A 21,114-nucleotide genomic window follows, 5' to 3' on the forward strand; every position below is an offset into this window, starting at 1 on the left:
TTACACTATAGAATACTACACAGACATACAAACGAATAAAATCTGTCTTTTGCAGTAACATGAATGGAGCTGGAAGCCATAAACCTAAGCAGATTAATGCAGGAAAACCAAATACCACTAATTTTATAAGTGAGAGTTAAATACTGAGTACACATGGACACAAATAAGGAAACAATAGACACTGGGGCCTAGTTGTGGGTGGAGGTTGGGAGGAGGGTGAGAATTTAAAAACTATCTATCTGGTTCTATGCTTATTGATTAGATAATCTGTACACCAAATCCTCATGACATGCAATTTACCCATAAAACAAACCCACACATGTACCCTCTGAACCTAAAATAAAAGATGGAAGAAACAAAAAGAAACAGAAATAGAAGTCCTCTGTAAAGATTGGGAAATCACAAAAATTTTTTAAAAAATAATAAAAACCACCCATAGTGCCCCCGTTGCCAGCATTTTGGTCTATTTCCTTGATGTGGTTTGACTTTGGGTCCCCACCCAAATCTCATCTCGAATTGTAATCCCCAAATGTTGAGGGAGAGACCTGTAATCTCCACGTGTCAAAGGCGTGGGGTGATTAGATCATGGGAGTGGTTTCCTCCATGCTGTTCTCATGATAGTGAGTGAGTTCTCATGAGATCTGATAGTTTTATAAGTGTTTGGCTGTTCCTCCTTCACATGCTTACTCTCCTCTGCTGCATTGTGAAGAGGTGCCTGCTTTCCCTTTGCCTTTGGCCACAGTTGTAAGTTTCCTGAGGCTTCCTGAGCCATGTGGAACTGTGAGTCAATTAAACCTCTTTCCTTTATAAATTACCTAGTCTCGGGTATTTCTTTATAGCTCTGTGAAAATGTGCTAATACATTCCTTTAAGTCTTTATTTCTAGTCCTCCATTTTTATAACAGAGTTGAGATTCTACTCTGCATGTGATTTTTCATCCTGCTTTTTCTAACTTCACCTTACATAGTTCCACATTATCACCAATTCTTCACAAACATCATACTTTTCTTAGTTTTTAGTTTTTGTTAATGTTTAATTGTGGCAAAATAAATAAAACATAAAATTTATAATCAGCCATTTTTAAGTGTACAGTCCAGTATTGTTAAATACATTCATATTGTTGGCTAAAACTACTTGGCTATATTTTTGGGTTCTCTATTCTGTTCCATCAGTCCAAGTGCCTATTTTTACACCAGTGCCATGCTGTTTCAGTAACTATAGTTTTATATAAATCAGGTAATGTAGTGACTCCAGATTTGTTCTTTTTTCTTACTATTGCTTTGGCTATGTGGGCTCTTTTTTTATTCCATATGAATTTTAGTATTGTTTTTCCTATATCCTATGAAAAATGATGATGGTATTTTAATGAGAATTGCATTGAATATGTATATTGCTTTGGGCAGTATGGGCATTTTCACAACATTGATTCTTCCCTTCCTTGAATTTGAGATGTGTTTCCATTTGTTTGTGTCATCTATGATTTCTTTTAGCAGTGTTTTGTAGTTTTCCTTGTAGAGATCCTTCACTTCCTTGGTTAAGTATATTTCTAGGTATTTAATTTTTTTTCAGCTGTTGTAAAAGGGATTATTGTTGGTATATAGCAGAGCTACTGATTTGTATATATTGATTTTTGTGACCCAAAACTTTGTTTTTTATACCCATTCTAATGGATGTGAGGTGGTATTTTCTTGTGGTTTTGATTTGCATTATCCTAATGATTAGTGATGTCAAACATCATTTCATATGTTTGTTAGCTGTTTGTATATCTTTTTTGGAGAAATGTCTACTCAAGTCCTTTCCTCATTTTTAAAATCAAGTTGTTTGGTGTTTCGTTGTTTAATTATAGTATTTTTTTAACTTATTCTGGACATTAACCTCTTATCAGACATATGATTTGCAAATATTTTCTCCCATTTAATAGGTTGCCTTTTCACTCTGCTGATTATATCCTTTGATGCACAAAAGTTTTTGTCTCGTTTTGTTTTTCAACTTTTATTTTAGATTTGGGAGTACATGTGCAGGTTTGTATATTGCATGATGCTGAGACTTGGGGTACAAATGAATCTGTCACCCAGGTAGTGAGCATAGTACCCCAATAAGTAGTTTTTTTCACCCTTACTCCCCACTCTCACTCCCTCTTTTGTATTCCCGAGATGCACAGAAATTTATAATTTTTAAGTAGTCCATTTGTCTGTTTTTACTTTTGTTGCCTGTGTTTCAAGAAATCACTGTCAAATTCAAGATCTTCAAGCTTTTCCCTGTGTTTTCTTCTTAGAGTTTAATAGTTTTAACTCTTACATTTAGATCTTTGATCCATTGTGAGTTGATTTTAGCATATGGTGTAACATAACGGTCCAACTTAATTCTTTCGCATGTGGATATTCAGTTTTTCCAACAACATTTTTTGTAAAGATTGTCCTCACATCAAAAGCTTGGCCTACAAAAGCAAAAATAAATAAATGGCACTACATCAAACTATGAAGTTTCTGCAGCACAAAGGGAATAGTCAACAAAATGAAAAGGCAACCTATGGATTGGGAAAAAATGTTTGCAAACCATGTATCTGATAAGGAGTTAATATCCAAAATTAAAAAGAATTCATACAACTCAATAGCAAGAAAATATATAACCTGATTTAAAAATGGACAAAGGACCAGAGTAGACATTTCTCAAAAGAAGACATGCAAATGGCTAAAAGGCAAATGAAAAATACTTAATATCACTCATAATTATGGAAATACAAATCAAAACTGCTCTGAGATATTACCTCGTACCTGTTAAGATAGCTGTTATCAAAAAGAAACCCTAACACATGTTAGCAAGAATGGAGAGAAAGGGAAACCCTTGTACACTGTTGGTGGGAACGTAAATTGGTGCATCCATTATGGAAAACGGGATGGAGGGTCCAAAAGAAATTAAAAATAGAATTACTATATGACCCAGCAATTTATCTTCTGTGTATATACCCAAAGGAAATGAAATTACCACCTCGTAAAGATATCTGCACTCCCTGAGAGATGAAAAATTACCTATCAGGGTACAATGTACACTATTTAGGTAACAAGTACACTAAAATCTCAGACTTCACTACTATACAGCTCATCCATGTAACAAAAACCACTTGTACCCCTATGGCTTTTTAAATTAAAAAAATTTTAAGTTATCTGTACCTCCATATTTATTGCAGCATTATTAACAATAGCTCAGATATAGAAACAACCTAGGTGTCTGTCAATGAATGAATGGATAAAGACATTGTGATATTTATACCCACAATGGAATATTATTCAGCCTTTAAAAAGGAGATCATGCCATTTGTTACAACATGAGTGGACCTGTACAACATTATACTATGTAAAATAAGCCAGACACAGAAAAAAATATTGTATAATCTTACTTGTATGTGGAATTTTTTAAAATGTCAGATATACAGAAATGGAGAATAAAAAACAGTGGCTACTGTTTTATTCTTAGTGGTGGGTAGGAAATGGAAGATGTAAGTCAAAAGATATAAAGTAGTAGGTAAGTCTGATGAATAAGTCTAAAGATCTAATAATGTACAACCTAGGAGTATATTTAATAATAGTGTATTGTATTAAGGATTTTGCTAAGTGAGTAGATTATAGCTGCTCCTACTTTTGCTCTTGCCACGGGGCAGAGGTGGGAGTGGACAGGAGAGAAACAGATAACTATGTGAGATGATGGCTAGGTCAATTTGTTTCATTATGGTAACCTTTTACTACGTATATCTTTTTTTATATATACTTTAAGATCTAGGGTACATGTGCACAACGTACAGGTTTATTACATACGTATACATATCCCATGTTGGTGTGCTACACCCATTAACTCGACATTTACATTAGGTATATCTCCTAATGCTATCCCTCCCCCGTCCCCCCACCCCACGACGGGCCCTGGTGTGTGATGTTCCCCACCCTGTTTCCAAGTGTTCTCATTGTTCAGTTCCCACCTGTGAGTGAGAACAAGCGGTGTTTGGTTTTTCGGCCTTGCAATAGTTTGCTGAGAATGATGGTTTCCAGCTTCATCCATGTCCCTACAAAGGACATGAACTCATCATTTGTTATGGCTGCATAGTATTCCATGGTGTATATGTGCCACATTTTCTTAATCCAGTCTATCATTGATGGACATTTGGGTTGGTTCCAAGTCTTTGCTATTGTGAATAGTGCCATAATAAACATACGTCTGCATGTGTCTTTATAGCAGCATGATTTATAATTCTTTGGGTATATACCCAGTAATGGAATGGCTGGGTCAAATGGTATTTCTAGTTCTAGATCCTTGAGGAATCGCCACACTGTCTTCCACAATGGTTGAACTACTTTACGTCCCACCAACAGTGTAAAAGTGTTCCTATTTCTCCACATCCTCTCCAGCACGTGTTGTTTCCTGACTTTTTAATGATTGCCATTCTAACTGGTGTGAGATGGTATCTCACTGTGGTTTTGATTTGCATTTCTCTGATGGCCAGTGATGATGAGCATTTTTTCATGTGTCTGTTGGCTGCATAAATGTCTTCTTTTGAGAAGTGTCTGTTCATATCCTTTGCCCACTTTTTGATGGGGTTGTTTGATTTTTCCTTGTAAATTTGTTTGAGTTCATTGTAGATTCTGGATATCAGCCCTTTGTCAGATGAGTAGATTGCAAAAATTTTCTCCCATTTTGTAGGTTGCCTGTTGACTCTGACGGTAGTTTCTTTTGCTGTGCAGAACCTCTTTAGTTTAACTAGATCCCATTTGTCAATTTTTGCTTTTGTTGCCATTGCTTTTTGTGTTTTAGACATGAAGTCCTTGCCCATGCCTATGTTCTGAATGGTATGGCCTAGGTTTTCTTCTAGGGTTTTTATGGTTTTAGGTCTAGCATTTAAGTCTTTAATCCATCTTGAATTAATTTTTGTATAAGGTGTAAGGAAGGGATCCAGTTTCAGCTTTCTACATATGGCTAGCCAGTTTTCACAACATCATTTATTAAATAAGGAATCCTTTCCCCATTTCTTGTTTTCGCCAGGTTTGTCAAAGATCAGATGGTTCTAAATGCGTGGTATTATTTCTGAGGGCTCTGTTCCATTCCATTGGTCTATATCTCTGTTTTGGCATGAGTACCATGCTGTTTTGGTCACTGTAGCCTTGTAGTATAGTTTAAAGTCAGGTAGCGTGATGCCTCCAGCTTTGTTCTTTTGGCTTAGGATTGTCTTGGCAATGCGGGCTCTTTTTTGGTTCCATATGAACTTTAAAGTAGCTTTTTCCCAATTCTATGAAGAAAGTCATGGGTAGCTTGACAGGGATGGCATTGAATCTATAAATTACCTTGGGCAGTATGGCCATTTTCACAATATTGATTCTTCCTATCCATGAGCATGGAATGTTCTTCCATTTGTTTGTGTCCTCTTTTATTTCATTGAGCAGTGGTTTGTAGTTCTCCTTGAAGAGGTCCTTCACATCCCTAGTAAGTTGGATTCCTAGGTGTTTTATTCTCTTTGAAGCAATTGTGAATGAGAGTTCACTCATGATTTGGCTCTGTGTTTGTCTGTTATTGGTGTATAAGAATGCTTGTGATTTTTGCACATTGATTTTGTATCCTGAGACTTTGCTGAAGTTGCTTATCAGCTTAAGTAGATTTTGGGCTGAGACAATGGGGTTTTCTAGATATACAATCATGTCATCTGCAAACAGGGACAACTTGACTTCCTCTTTTCCTAATTGAACACCCTTTATTTCTTTCTCCTGCGTAATTGCCCTGACCAGAACTTCCAACACTATGTTGAATAGGAGTGGTGAGAGAGGGCATCCCTGTCTTGTGCCACTTTTCAAAGGGAATGCTTCCAGTTTTTGCCCCTTCAGTATGATATTGGCTGTGGGTTTGTCATAAATAGCTCTTATTATTTTGAGATACATCCCGTCAATACCTAGTTTATTGAGAGTTTTTAGCATGAGGGGCTGTTGAATTTTGTCAAAGGCCTTTTCTGCATCTATTGAGATAATCATGTGGTTTTTGTCTTTTCTGTTTATGTGATGGATTATGTTTATTGATATGTGTATGTTGAACCAGCCTTGCATCCCTGGGATGAAGCCCACTTGATCATGGTGGATAAGCTTTTTGATGTGCTGCTGGATTCAGTTTGCCAGTATTTTATTGAGGATTTTTGCTTTGATGTTCATCAGGGATATTGGTCTAAAATTCTCTTTTTTTGTTGTGTCTCTGCCAGGCTTTGGTATCAGGATGATGCTGGCCTCATAAAATGAGTTAGGGAGGATTCCCTATTTTTCTATTGATTGGAATAGTTTCAGAAAGAATGGTACCGGCTCCTCCTTGTACCTCTGGTAGAATTCGGCTGTGAATCCATCTGGTCCTGGACTTTTTTTGGTTGGTAAGCTATTAATTATTGCTTCAATTTCAGAGCCTCTTATTGGTCTATTCAGGGATTCAGCTTCTTCCTGGTTTTGTCTTGGGAGGTTGTGTGTGTTCAGGAATTTATCCATTTCTTCTAGATTTTCTAGTTTATTTGTGTAGAGGTGTTTATAGTATTCTCTGATGGTAGTTTGTATTTCTGTGGGATCAGTGGTGATATCCCCTTTATCATTTTTTATTGTGTCTGTTTGATTCCTCTCTCTTTTCTTCTTTATTAGTCTTGCTAGTGGTCTGTCAATTTTATTGATCTTTTCAAAAAACCAGCTCCTAGATTCATTGATTTTTTGAAGGGCTTTTTGTGTCTCTATCTCCTTTGGTTCTGCTCTGATCTTAGTTATTTCTTGCCTTCTGCGAGCTTTTGAATGTGTTTGCTCTTGCTTCTCTAGTTCTTTTAATTGTGATGTTAGGGTGTCAATTTTAGATTTCCCTGCTTTCTCTTGTGGGCATTTAGTTCTATAAATTTCCCTCTACACATTGCTTTAAATGTGTCCCAGAGATTCTGGTATGTTGTGTCTTTGTTCTCATTGCTTTCAAAGAACATCTTTATTTCTGCCTTCATTTCGTTATGTACCCAGCAGTCATTCAGGAGCAGGTTTTTCAGTTTCCATGTAGTTGAGCAGTTTTGAGTGAGTTTCTTAATCCTGAGTTCTAATTTGATTGCACTGTGATCTGAGAGACAGTTTGTTATAATTTCTGTTCTTTTACATTTGCTGAGGAGAGCTTTACTTCCAGCTATGTGGTCAATTTTGGAATAAGTGTGACGTGGTGCTTAGAAGAATGTATATTCTGTTGATTTGGGGTGGAGAGTTCTGTAGATGTCTACTAGGTCTGCTTGGTGCAGAGCTGAGTTCAATTCCTGGATATCCTTGTTAACTTTCTGTCTTATTGATCTGTCTCATGTTGACACTGGGGTGTTACAGTCTCCCATTATTATTGTGTGGGAGTCTAAGTCTCTTTGTAGGTCACTCAGGACTTGCTTTATGAATCTGGGTGCTCCTGTATTGGGTGCATATATATCTAGGATAGTTAGCTCTTCTTGTTGAATTGATCCCTTTACCATTATGTAATGGCCTTCTTTGTCTCTTTTGATCTTTTTTGGTTTAAAGTCTGTTTTATCGGAGACTAGGATTGCAACCCCTGCCTTTTTTTGTTTTCCATTTGCTTGGTATATCTTCCTTCATCCCTTTATTTTGAGCCTATGTGTGTCTCTGCACGTGAGATGGGTTTCCTGAATACAGCACACTGGTGGGTCTTGACTCTTTATCCAATTTGCCAGTCTGTGTCTTTTAATTGGAGTATTTATCCCATTTACATTTAAGGTTAATATTGTTATGTGTGAATTTGATCCTGTCATTATGATGTTAGCTGGTTATTTTGCTCTTTAGTTGATGCAGTTTCTTCGTAGCCTTGATGGTCTTTACAATTTGGCATGTTTTTGCAGTGGCTGGTACTGGTTGTTCTTTACCATGTTTAGTGCTTCCTTCAGGAGCTCTTTTAGGGCAGGCCTGGTGGTGACAAAAATCTCTCAGCATTTGCTTGTCTGGAAAGGATTTTATTTCTCCTTTATTTATGAAGCTTAGTTTGGCTAGATATGAAATTCTGGGTTGAAAATTATTTTCTTTAGAAATGTTGAATATCGGCCCCTACTCTCTTTTGGCTTGTAGAATTTCTGCGGAGAGATCCACTGTTAGTCTGATGGGCTTCCCTTTGTGGGTAACCCGACCTTTCTCTCTGGCTGGCCTTAACATTTTTTCCTTCATTTCAACTTTGGTGAATCTGACAATTATGTGTCTTGGAGTTGCTCTTCTCAAAGAGTATCTTTGTGGCATTTTCTGTATTTCCTGAATTTGAATGTTGGCCTGCCTTGCTAGATTGGGGAAGTTCTCCTGGATAATATCCTGAAGAGTGTTTTCCAACTTGGTCCCATCACTTTCAGGTACACCAATCAGATGTAGATTTGGTCTTTTCACATAGTCTCATATTTCTTGGAGGCTTTGTTCATTTCTTTTTACTCTTTTTTCTCTAAACTTTTCTTCTCACTTCATTTCATTAATTTGATCTTCAATCACTGATACCCTTTCTTCCAGTTGATCAAATCGGCTACTGAAGCTTGTGCATTCATCATGTAGTTCTTGTGCCATGGTTTTCAGCTCCATCAGGTCATTTAAGGACTCCTCTACACTGGTTATTCTAGTTAGCCATTCATCTAGTCTTTTTTCAAGATTTTTAGCTTCTTTGCGATGGGTTCGAACTTCCTCCTTTAGCTCGGAGAAGTTTGATCGTCTGAAGCCTTCTTCTCTCAACTCATCAAAGTCATTCTCCGTCCAGCTTTGTCCCATTGCTTGTGAGGAGCTGCATTCCTTTGGAGGGGGAGAGCGCTCTGATTTTTAGAATTTTCAGCTTTTCTGCTCCATTTTCTCCCCATCTTTGTGGTTTTATCTGCCTTTGGTCTTTGATGATGGTGATGTACAGATGGGGTTTTGGTGTGGATGTCCTTTCTGTTTGTTAGTTTTCCTTCTGACAGTCAGGACCGTCAGCTGCAGGTCTGTTAGAGTTTGCTGGAGGTCCACTCCAGACCCTGTTTGCCTGGTTATCAGCAGCGGAGGCTGCAGAACAGTGAATATTGCTGAACAGCCAATGTTGCTGCCTCATGGTTCCACTGGAAGCTTCGTCTCAGAGGGGTACCTGATCGTGTGAGGTGTCAGTCTGCCACCACTGGGGGGTGCTTCCCAGTTAGGCTACTAGGGCATCAGGGACCCACTTGAGGAGGCAGTCTGTCTGTTCTCAGATCTTCGTGCTGGGAGAACCACCACTCTCTTCAAAGCTGTCAGACAGGGACATTTAAGTCTGCAGAGGTTTCTGCTGCCTTTTGTTCAGCTATGCCCTGCCACCAGAGGTGGAGTCTGCAGAGGCAGGCAGGCCTCCTTGAGCTGCGGTGGGCTCCACCAAGTTCGAGCTTCTCGGTCGTTTTGTTTACCTACTCAAGCCTCAGCAATGGTAGGCGCCCCTCCCCCAGCGTCGCTGCCACCTTGCAGTTTGATCTCAGGCTCCGTGGGTGTGGGACCCTCCAAGCCAGGCACGGGATATAATCTCCTGGTGTGCCATTTGCTAAGACCATGCGAAAAGCACAGTATTAGGGTAGGAGTGACCCAATTTTCCAGATGCCATCTGTCACCTCTTCCCTTGGCTAGGAAAGGGAATTCTCTGACCCCTTGTGCTTCCCAGGTGAGGTGATGCCTCGCCCTGCTTTGGCTTTCACTCAGTGGGCTGCACCCACTGTCCTGCCCCCACCATCCAACAAGCCCCATTGAGATGTACCTGGTACCTCAGTGGGAAATGCAGAAATCACCTGTCTTCTGTGTCACTCACGCTGGGAGCTGTAGACTGGAGCTGTTCCTATTCGGCCATCTTGGAACCGCTTCTACTATGTATATCTTATAACATCATGCTGTATACCTTAAATATACTCAATAAAATTTGTTTTTTAAAAAATTGTCCTTTCCCCATGGAATGGTCTTGGCACCCTTTTCGTAGTTCATTTAATGGTTTACTTATAAGCTCTTTATTCTATTCCATGGGCTTATATGTCTCTTTTTTTGCTTTTGTTTTTTGAGACAGGGTCTCACTCTGTCATCCAGGCTGGAGTGCAGTGGCACAATCTCGGCTTACTGCACCTTGACCTCCTGGGCTCAAGTGATTCTCCCTCCTCAGCTTCCCAAGTATCTGGGACCACAGGTGAGCACCACCACGCCCAGCTCATTCTTCTATTTTTATAGAGACATGGTTTTGCCATGTTGTCTAGGCTGGTCTCGAACTCCTGGGCTCAAGCTCTCAGCCCACCTCAGCCTTCCAAAATGCTAGGATTACAGGTTCGCACCACCACACCCGGCCTATATGTCTATCTTTATGCCAATTACATACTATTTTGATTACTGTGCTTTTGTAAAAAGTTTTGAAATCAGTAAGTATAAGACCTCCAACTTTGTTCTTCTTCAAAATTGTTTTGGCTATTTGGGGTCTCTAGAGATTTCACATGAATTTTAGGATGAATTTTTCTATTTCTACAAAAAGCACCCTTGGTATTTTGATAGGAATTACATTAAATCTGTACATCTATTCTTAACGATATTAAGATCTAGTCATCTTTACAATATTGTTTAATTCGTGAACAAAGGATGTCATTCCATTATTTGTGCCTTCTTTCATTTCTTTCAACAATGTTTAGTGTGTTTCTGTGTTTCACTTGGTTAAGTTTATTCCTAAGTACTTTATTCTTTTTGATGCTGCTGTAAATGAAATTGTTCATTTCCTTTTCAGTTTGTTCATTTCTTAACAAATCAGTTGTATATAGAAATGCAACAGATTTTGGTAGGTTGATTTTGTATCTCACAACTTTGCTGAATTCATTTATTAGTTCTAACAGTTTTTTGGTAGAGTCATTAGGGCTCCTACATATAAGACTGTGTCATTTCTAAACAGAGATAGTTTTACTTCTCCTTTTCCAATTTAGATACCTTTTTAATTATTCCTTGCCTAATTGCTCTGGCTAGAACTTCCAGCACTATGCTAAATAGAAGTTGTAAAAATGGTATCCTTGTCTTACTCTTGATCTTACAGGGGATGTTTTCAGCCTTTCACCATTGAATATAATGTTAGCTATAAGCTTTCACATATGTCATTTATTATATTGAGGTAACAAATATATCTTTAATGGCTGCCTAATATCTTATATAAATATGTCTCATCTTACTTAACCAACCTCCTATTTCTATAATATAATTGTTGCCTGTTTTAAAAACTATAAATAATACTTTGATAAACACCTTTGGGCAAAAAAAAATTTCTGAACTTTTAAGTATGATAGTTGATAGTTTTATTCAATAAATATAATTAAGTGGCATCTATGTCATATCAGTCAGTGAACTAGGTTGTAAAAGAGCAATGATGAACAAGATATGACCCTCCCCTGACAGAGTTTCAGCCTACTGGGAGAAACAGATGTAAGAAGCACCCACGTAATTTCTCCAAATGTGGTAAGAGGCAAGATAAGAGAAAGCACAGGTTGCCATGTTAACAAAAATGAGGGAGGTTTGTAAAAAGCTAAAATAAATCAATCTTGAAGATGAATTAAGAATTAACCAGGCTCTAGAAGAGTGTTGTCAAGTAGAAATACAATGCAAGTCACATATGTCATTTAAAACTGTCTGGTAACCCTTTTAAAAGAGTGAAAAGAAACAATTAAATTAATTTTAATATTATATTTTATTTAATCCAATATATTTAGTATACTATTTCAACATATATTCGTTATTTTAAAATTGGATAATTTATATTATTCTTCATACTAAATCTTCAAAATCCCATGTGTTACACTTACATTGCATCTTAATCCGGATCAGCCACAACTCATGTTCACGAGCTTATGTGGCTAGAGACAGCACAGCTGTAGAACTTGAAAACTAATCTCTAATGATGGCAAGCAAATCAGTGGTTTTCAAGGGGGAGGAAAAGATAACCTGCAAAGGAGCATAGAAAAAAAATAGAGTATCATAGAAAGATTCCATATTGGTTATATAACCGTCAGTGTTTTCATGAGTGTGAACATCTCTCAAAATTTTTTTAATGGATGCAGCTTACTATACATAAATTATACTTCAATACATTAATTTCTTTTAAAGCAGTGAGCCAGACAATAAAGACAAGAAGACTACATAGAGCTTTCCCAGCTGGTACTGAACTTTATTCCTCTCTAAGAGAACCTTATTTCTCTGATGGTGTCATCATTTTTAATTGCTTTGCTAATTTGGTAGCTGACTAATGGTATCTTATTGTCTTAACTTACATTTATTTAAAAGTAAATGGAGTTTTTCATGGGTATTGAGCATGTGCATTTTTCGAAGTCATATCTAGACTTTTTCATATCCTCATGAAGTCTATAGTAAACATTTGAAAGAAAGGCAGAAAGGAAGAAACACTCCATTGTCATTTATTCACTTGTGCATTCATAAGAACCTATAGTATATGTGTCACTATTTAGAACATGAAAAGAGACATGAAATTGATAAAAGTCACTGCTGCAGACTTACAATCTAGTTGAGGAGATACATATCTCTATCATTCTCTCTGTCTCTCTTTCTCACTCTGTCTCGCTCACACACACACACAAGATGGAGAAAACAAGTAGGTAATGCTGTCACAGATCATATAATAGTGTTAAGGAACACAAAGTGAGTGATGATTTGTTCATCAATCTAATCTAAAGAATGGAGGCGTATTGAGTATGCTCACCAATGCAGTCTGATTCTGTGTTCCCATCTCTCCCTACTCCTGTCACCACCTTTCTCAACATCCCAACATGTCAGAGAATGTGACACGTTAGTTGCCTGGTCAGATGTGATTGGCAGTTCTTGGGAACTCCACTGGGTATGTTCTGATGGTCACTGTAATATCCATTCCTCCACCTGGTTCTCATTTCAGTAAACTGAAACCTCAGCTCTCACTACAAGACCACCTTAACATTCTTGAGGAGAATATTCGGAGGCTGCTGCCCCTTCCACCTCTGGAAAATCTGAAAAGTGAAGGCCAGACAGACGAGGACAAGGAGCACATTCAAGTATGCACTAGTGAGGCCTAAGTAGGATGACAGTCTGCAGTGGGGCCTTACTCTCTCACCCCAGCCTGAGACTCACACACACATATTTGATTTCAGTTTCTCTATGAACGATCCATGGACGCCCTAGGAAAACTTCTGAAGACCATGATGTGGGATAATGTGAATGCAGAGGACTGTCAAGAAATGTTTAATGTGAGTACAGCCTCCACTCAAACTGATTCTCATTCTCCCTAATCTGTTCTTCAATGTCCACTCCAAACTCTACTGCATTTTCCTTACATGAAGACACCCAGCTGGACCCACCCACACCCCACATACAGCCATCTACTTAAAAATTGTTTGTGGGGAGCTGAGCACCCTGTTACAAAAGAGGCAGAGACAGAAAAAGAGAATATGAAACTAGATGAATATGAAGAATACTAAGGAAAGAACATTTATTCTTTGACCAACAGCTTCTCCGAATGTGGCTTGTTTCACAAAAAGAGTGGGAAAGAGAAAGAGCCTTCCAGATCACCGCGAAAGTGCTGACAAATGATATTGAGGTAAGTAATCCCCTAGAATGAATAGACTTTATTGCTTGTGAACAGCAGGGATCTCTGAGATCTCTGGAATCCAAAACTCCTGCATGATGGATCTTGCATCTCAGAGTGAAGTGCTTTTTGGAACACTTTTGGAGAGAGATCTAACTTCAGAGTGCAGCTCACACGAATTGAGCTATTGGGTTTTCTTTACATGCATGCTTGCTTCTCCACTGCCCTTAAAAATAGGCATCTTTTAGGAGAAAGTGCAAGATCAAATTTCATTCTAAGGACCTGCAGAGAGAAAATAAGAGACTTGAGATCCAGTGTTGGGAACATCCTGGGATATGACCAAGCTACCCCATCACAATAGGATGCCTCCTTTATCCTGCAGGCACCAGGGAACTTTAAAATTGGTTCACTGCTTGGACTCCTGGCTCCTCACTCCTGTGATACCCTGCCCACCATCCGTCAGGCGGCTGCTAGCTCAACTATTGGTCTGTTCTATATAAAAGGTGAGGGAAAGATGGGGAACCCACAAATGAAGAAAAGAAACCCATCTTCTTTTATTCTCAGCTTTTCTCCTTATGCACCTATGTCTCTCTCCTTCCTCCCCTCTCCTCTCTCCTCTTTCCTCATTTTCCTCCTTTTCTCCTCTCCTCTCCCCTCCCCATCTCTCTCTGTCTCTCTCTCTCTCTTTCTCTCTGTTTCTCCTTCCCTCTACAGTTCAGCAATTTCTGTTTTAATACCTTAATTATATCACAGAATCTGTCTCCTAGATCTGAAACAGGTATATCTTTCCTCAGTGGCTCTGTTTTTCTCATTTTTTAAAATAGAGATAATAACACTGAAGCATTATAAAGATCCATTAAAGTAGGTAAAATGTTTTGAGAGTCTCCGATTTAAATCACTAAGCAATTGGGCATATTAGCAATGCTTCCTCTATCACATGGTTTTCTTCAGAGAAAATTGCACTATTATCGTGGTACTAAGTGCCTTTCAAAGCTCTCTAAGAGACAGAACTTTGTGGAAATTTTCAGAGCAGGAGCTCCTCTTGCTCTCCAAGTACATGTGAATAACTGTCAATACCACAAAATATTAGGAATTTTTAAACCTCCGTCTCAGGCTGAAACAAACAATCAGGGCTCCCTGTCCAGGTTAATTGAGTCCATGTTTCACCAAGGACAGCCCTACGTTGTGTGTGTGCAGTTCTGCAGAGTAGACGCAGCCAGAAACAGTCTAGACTTAATGCCACCTCATGCCTGCCTATGTTCCACACATCATTCTTTAGGTATTCAAAATATTTATTGAGTGCCTTTCCATGTGTCAGGCACTGTTCTAATGCTGGGGACACAGAGATATTACATTTCCAATATTCACATTTTATAAGTGTGTTAAAGCCAAAAGGTAGGATTTGGTTGGGGGAAAGAGATAATCAGTCAGAAGAAAAGAAAAAACTCTTCAGCAGAGTCAAAGTAGGTACAAAAGTCCTTTGGGATATAGGAAGATAATTGATTAAAGATATATGTTTTTACCAAGTCAGGAAAAAAATAGAATTAAGGAAGTGAGAACTAAAGAACCATTCCAGGCTGGATGTGGTGGGTCACCCTGTAATCCCAGCACTTTGGGAGCCCGAAGCATATGGGTCACTTGAGATCAGGAGTTCAAGACCAGCCTGGCCAACATGGTGAAACCCCATTGTCTACCAAAAATACAAAAAATTAGCCAGGAGTGGTGGTGGATGCCTGTAATCCCAGCTACTCGGGAGGCTGAGGCATGAGAATCACTTGAACCTGGAAGGCAGAGGTTGCAGTGAGCCGAGATCACACCTGGGAGACTGTCTCAAAAAAAAAAAACAAAAAACACATTACAGTAGTAACAGAAATATGCCAGTAGGGAACTCATAGGAAGAAAGGAATTTGGATTCTATTATTGTTCTACCTATTTTTCCTTTAGCCCACTTCATTTTCCTAAAATATGAAAAATTCAGGTCCTCAAACACTCTTTGTTAATAGAACGCCCATACTTTATAATTTACATCGACATTTTCGCTGATGGAAGAAACAAGCTTGGTGGAGAGAAAGAACATGTATTACTAAAACACCTACTAGACACAAGTAACAAGTGTGATACTAAATTAAATACCCATCGATACTCATGGACACTTCTCACTTAGTTTTGAAAAGGAGGAGTCTGAAATTAAGAAGTTTTCAGTTACTTGGACCACTGAAAGTAGAGTATCTGGGCTTTGAGCTCAGGGGCATCTGACTTCAAAGTCCACGTGTGTCCCACTGGGCTAGGCTGCCTTCCATAGAATGGTTCATGTGTTAGTTTCCATGATTAATATACATTCAAATAATAAACAGAAAATCTTTATTGGTTAGGTCTGCATTTATAAATTGATATCAACAATCACTTACACAGTTGCTGATGTAAACTTCTCATTACAGTAGTTACTTTTCAGTTTCCCCAATGAGGGAGCTCACTGAAGAATAGAAATCCAAGAGAGATAGCAGCATAGCAGAGTAGTTGGAACCTGGGCATTTGTGTCAGACAGACCAGGGTTGAAATTCAGACTCTCCTATTTTTATTCACCGTGTGCCTTGGGCAATGTCTTCACATCTCTGTTCCCGCTTTCTCATCTGCAAAACCAAGACGAGAACAGGAGAGTCTACCTCAGATAATGTTTATGAGTAATAAATGAGATTGTTGTATGCAGAGTATCTGCATGGTGCCCAGCATGTAGAAACCACTCAGTATGTGTTAGCGCTTATGTTCACCATCTCATCAGACAGCAGCTAATTTAGTGTCATATCAAAATATAGCCAGCCTCTTCAACCCCTATCAGGTCTTTGAACACTTAAACATTTCTCACTTTGTTGATTTTAGGCATTCACTTGGAAGTGGAAAGACTGCAGGGTTTGCAGGAAGGGCTGGAAAGTGATGACGTGCAGGTTCAGATCAAGATTTCTTCTAAAATAGCTAAGGTAATAAATATGGAGTGGCCAGGGGATGTAAAGATTCTGGATTGATTTCCAAATGAGTAAGCTACATACTCCCCACTGCAAAGAAGATAGATATTCAAGCTGAATGAGGGACCCGTGGTCCTGTCATTTTCTAACTTAGAGTACACATGCCTAGTCAACACTCATTACTGATCATTTCAGATAGTGGGAAACTTTGTAGACCAAGTGTCCTTTCCCAAAATGTGGGATGCTGTGGGTTGGAGTGGAAGGAACAAGAGCTTTGGAGTTAATCAGATGCACTCTGTGTGCACTGATTGAAGTTCAGTCTCCTCATCCTCAAGAAACAAAAACAAAAGACCATTTTGTGGTTGTTGTGAGGACTGGCCGATCAATTCAATCACTCATTCAGTCATGCATTCATTTACCTTCCTTCTCCTGAGCACCTACCATATGCAAAGCTCTATTCTAGGCACTAAGAAAGCAGAAAATACAATTCCTGTTTCACTGAGCTTGCATCTTAGTAAAGGAAATCCAAAAAATAAGCATAATATCAGATAATGATAACTGAGAAAAATAAAGTCAAGAAAGGGAATAAAGAAGAGGTAAGAGGTGATCCTCTGGAGAAGAACACCCTGAAAGAGATAATCATGGAAATATCTGGAAAAAAGAATTCCAGGCAGAGGGAAAACAGCAAGTGCAAAGCCCCTGAAGTGTAGAAAGAGGGGTTAATGAGATCCAAGAGATAACTGGAGGCTGATCCAAGGGCCTTCTGGGCCTTTTTAAGGAACTTGGTTTTTTTGTTTGTTTGTTTGTTTTATTATATTTTAAGTTCTAGGATACATGTGTACAACGTGCAGGTTTGTTGCATATGTATACATGTGCCATGTTGGTGTGCTGCACCCATTAACTCATCATTTAACATTAGGTATATCTCCTAATGCTATCCCTCCGCACCCCCCTACCCCACAATAGGCCCTGGTGTGTGATGTTCCCCTTCCTGTGTCCATGTGTTCTCATTGTTCAATTCCCACCTATGAGTGAGAACATGCAGTGTTTGGAACTTGTTTTTTGCTCTATTTGAAATCAAAAGCCAATGGAGGGTTCTCAGAAGAGTCAGGCCACCACACATAATTATGCCAATTTTGAAATGCAAAAGGACACCCTCATGTAAGACAACATCATTCATAATGTAGACATTACAGATTTATATTGGTGTTATGGCAATTTTCCACAGGTAGCAGTAAAGGATCCAGCAAAATCAGTACGTTATGACAATACACTCACAGAGAGAAGTGAAATATCTTGAGGACGGGGCTCATATTCCTAGTGTGCAAATGCCTCTTCTACGCTAACAGTGGTTCTGAGAGGAAAAACACAACCAGACTTACATTTCTGAAGGGCCACTCTGGCAGCTATGTGGAGACTTGAATATAGACTGTTAAGAGCAAAATTAGGGAAGTCAGTTTGTAGGAAACTGCAAGACTCCAGCTATCAGATGAGGCAATTAGAAACAAGGAAGGTGGCTGTAGCAGAGACATGAGTAATTGATCAGCAAATGACAGAGAAGCCATTTGAGAGACAGGAAGGGAAAATACGTCAAATGCCTTAAAAGGTGCCCAACACATAATAGGTGCTCAAAAACATGAGTTCCCTTCCTTCCTTTGCTCCTGAATCAACATCCATCCCACTGTGAGACAAAACAGCTAACCATGAAGCTTGGACAACCGGCAAGCATTTGGAGTTACATAGAATGGTAGCCATGGTATAGTCCTTTGATCTAATAACTCAGCAAATGGCTTGGATGTGCAAATATTGAAGGAAAGGAGTTCATATTTTCTCAATATCATCTGGCTACTTAATGCAAAGGGAAGACCATTGTAAATAGGAACGCTCTAGTGTCTACAAACTCATAATCATTACCATCTTGCTTAGTTAAATCCCCAGATAATGATCCTGGAACTCATTCAAACACCAAATTTTCACCTGCTTTCCTACTCCTTTTTCATTAATGCGCACACACAGACATACACACTCAAATTCACACTGCTATCGACCAAGCATTCTGTATAGTTCTTGTACCTAGAGACAACAATTGCAAAGTTTTTCCATTTTATTGACTTTTATGGACTGTTCTTAATATTGAAATATGGAAAAGCAAGAAACAAGGCTCATAATTATCCATACTCCATATGTACACTGTCCACCACCTGAGTATTCAGCATGGTACTTAATACATATTGATAGATTTTCCTGAATTCTCAAGGTTTAGGTATTATGTGGCAGATTCAAGTCATGTTTCTATGATATATGAATGTTTGTAAAAGGACTTTATAATGTACATATTGCTATGTAAACATTCTGCATTATTTTTCCCTATGCTGTATGCTATAACTTTAGGCTTGGAGAGAAAATTGCCTTAGCAGGCTTAGGATTCAACAAATATGAAATGATAAAAAAGGCAACTCCACGGAAAGTTTGCTTAGTAATAAAAGGTCATGTCTATGCCCTGTTCTAGTATTTTCTCTAGTTTCTGTGGCCTCAATCAAAACTGTTGAAAAGTTCAGTGGTTTCTAATACCCAAAACAAACCACAACAGCATGTTGTAAGTATCTAGATATAAAATGGGGTGGTTGATTACACGAATCTTTCTGGGTGCATTTTCAGATTGTCAGTAAATTCATCCCAAATGAAGAAATTCTGATGTTCCTAGAGGAAATGCTGGATGGTCTGGAGAGCCTCAACCCCACTTGTACAAAGGCCTGTAGCATATGGATGATCACTGTCCTGAAGCAGCAGGGAGCTGATCTGGAAGATCAGGTGAACTGATAGCCAGTTTTACAACTGAACAGATTTCTATCACTTCTGAAATGCCAAGTCAGCCACTGCCTCTGTTTGTCCACTGATGGGCAGCATGCAAAGGCTTGCACAACCTCAAGAGGCCTCATTAGAGACCTACGTTGCGTGTTTAACAACAAGGCTCACATTGAGGCCCTGTCTCAATTGCCTCTCTTGTCTTTTAATATAAAAGCTGTTCAAACTGTCTCTCTCTGGCTAGAGGAAGCAGCTCTGAACCGAGGCCATTTGGATGATGGAAAACAGGGTTGTTAGAGATGTAAGGATAAGAGTGACCATGTGGATGACTTTGAGACAACCACCAAGGGCAGGAGTCAAGGGCAGGAGTTTCTAATTTCACTGCTACCCTTCAGGCTTTTCTCCCACACCCCATAGTGTTCATTGTCTGATAAGCAAGGCTGCCACTGGATTGGGGAAAGTCCTCAATTCTTCTTCCCAACTGGAGAGTTAAGCAGAGTGAACAGGATTTAAATTCAGGAAGCTTGGTTAAGAGCTCCAAATGGAAATGCCTCTCTTTTCTCTTCTGAAGTCAAAAATAGAATACAAGTTATTCAAACATTAATAAGAAGGAAAAAATGGGCTGGATGTGGTGGTTCACACCTGTAATCCCAGCACTTTGGGAGGCCAAGGCAGGTGGATCACTTGAGGACAGGAGTTTGAGACCAGCCTGAGCAACATGGAGAAACCCCATCTCTACTGAAAATACAAAACTTAGCTGCGCATGGTGGCAAGCGCCTGTGATTCCAGCTACTTGGGAGGCTGAGGCAGGAGAATCACTTGAACCAGGGAGGCACAGGTTGCAGTGAGCTGAGATTGTGCAACTGCACTCCAGCCTGGGCAATAGAACAAGGCTCGGTCTCAAAAAAAAAAAAAAGAAAAAGGAAAAAATCTTTAACTAAATGAAAGCAACTCAAAGAGAGTAAGAGAAAGAAGTTCTTGTCCCTATAGTCCAGTCAACTACCCTCAATTTAAAAACTCTCCAAAGCACAGCTTTTGTGTTAAAGGCATTGAAAATTACCTCTGTGCTAATTACTTTTCAATAAGTGTTTTTGAAAACATTTATTGAGCAGCTACTATGTGGTAGGCACTGGGATAGACATGAGACAGCCAAAATTGATAAATGTGGAATGCCCATATATTTGTGTGTATAGCATAAAGAGTTGTTCACACAATAGGTAAAGGCTTACAATAGGGACCTAAATCCTCTCCAAGCATCATTGACCTGAAAATCTGTGGTAATCATAAATGGGGGCTACTTATAACTAAGGAATTATAATTCAGAGAAAATATATTTAAAATAAATGTCTAACTTAAATGTCTATCCAAAATAATAGAAATGTCTACTAGAAGCAGTTACTTTAACATAGATATATGCCTTTGTCCATGTCAAAAATCCAAATGTATGATATCGTTCCCTACTGCCCACAGATTAACATCCAAATTCCTAAAGATGGCATCCAGTGCTCTGAGATCTGGGTTCATCTTTTCTATCAAGTCATCTTTCTTTTATTATCTTCATTCTCTCTGCACTCCAACCTGGACCATTCTCCTACACTAGAAATCTCAGCATTTTCTTATGCCCATGTTCCCGTGATTTTTAAAAAATAGATTTTTTAGAGCAGTTTTAGGTTCACAGCAAAATTATGCACGGTTCCCATCTACCCACTCCCCTCACATACGCACAGCCTCCCGACTGTCAATATCTCCCACCAGAGTAGATTTGTTACGATCAG

At 38.9% G+C, this 21,114-nt stretch overlaps 1 protein-coding gene across 1 annotated transcript in view; it reads left to right on the forward strand.

Moving 5' to 3' along the window:
* Positions 1-21,114, forward strand: part of MROH2B (maestro heat like repeat family member 2B) — a 73,224-nt gene that overhangs the window by 39,324 nt on the left and 12,786 nt on the right. Inside the window, 6 exon segments of the mRNA XM_003810974.4 lie at positions 12,909-13,044; positions 13,141-13,236; positions 13,497-13,586; positions 13,957-14,077; positions 16,452-16,549; positions 19,193-19,345. Coding sequence (XP_003811022.3) covers positions 12,909-13,044; positions 13,141-13,236; positions 13,497-13,586; positions 13,957-14,077; positions 16,452-16,549; positions 19,193-19,345 — 694 coding nt within the window.

Source organism: Pan paniscus, chromosome 4, assembly GCF_029289425.2.
Source record: "Pan paniscus chromosome 4, NHGRI_mPanPan1-v2.0_pri, whole genome shotgun sequence".
In the NCBI taxonomy this organism is placed as follows: domain Eukaryota; kingdom Metazoa; phylum Chordata; class Mammalia; order Primates; family Hominidae; genus Pan; species Pan paniscus.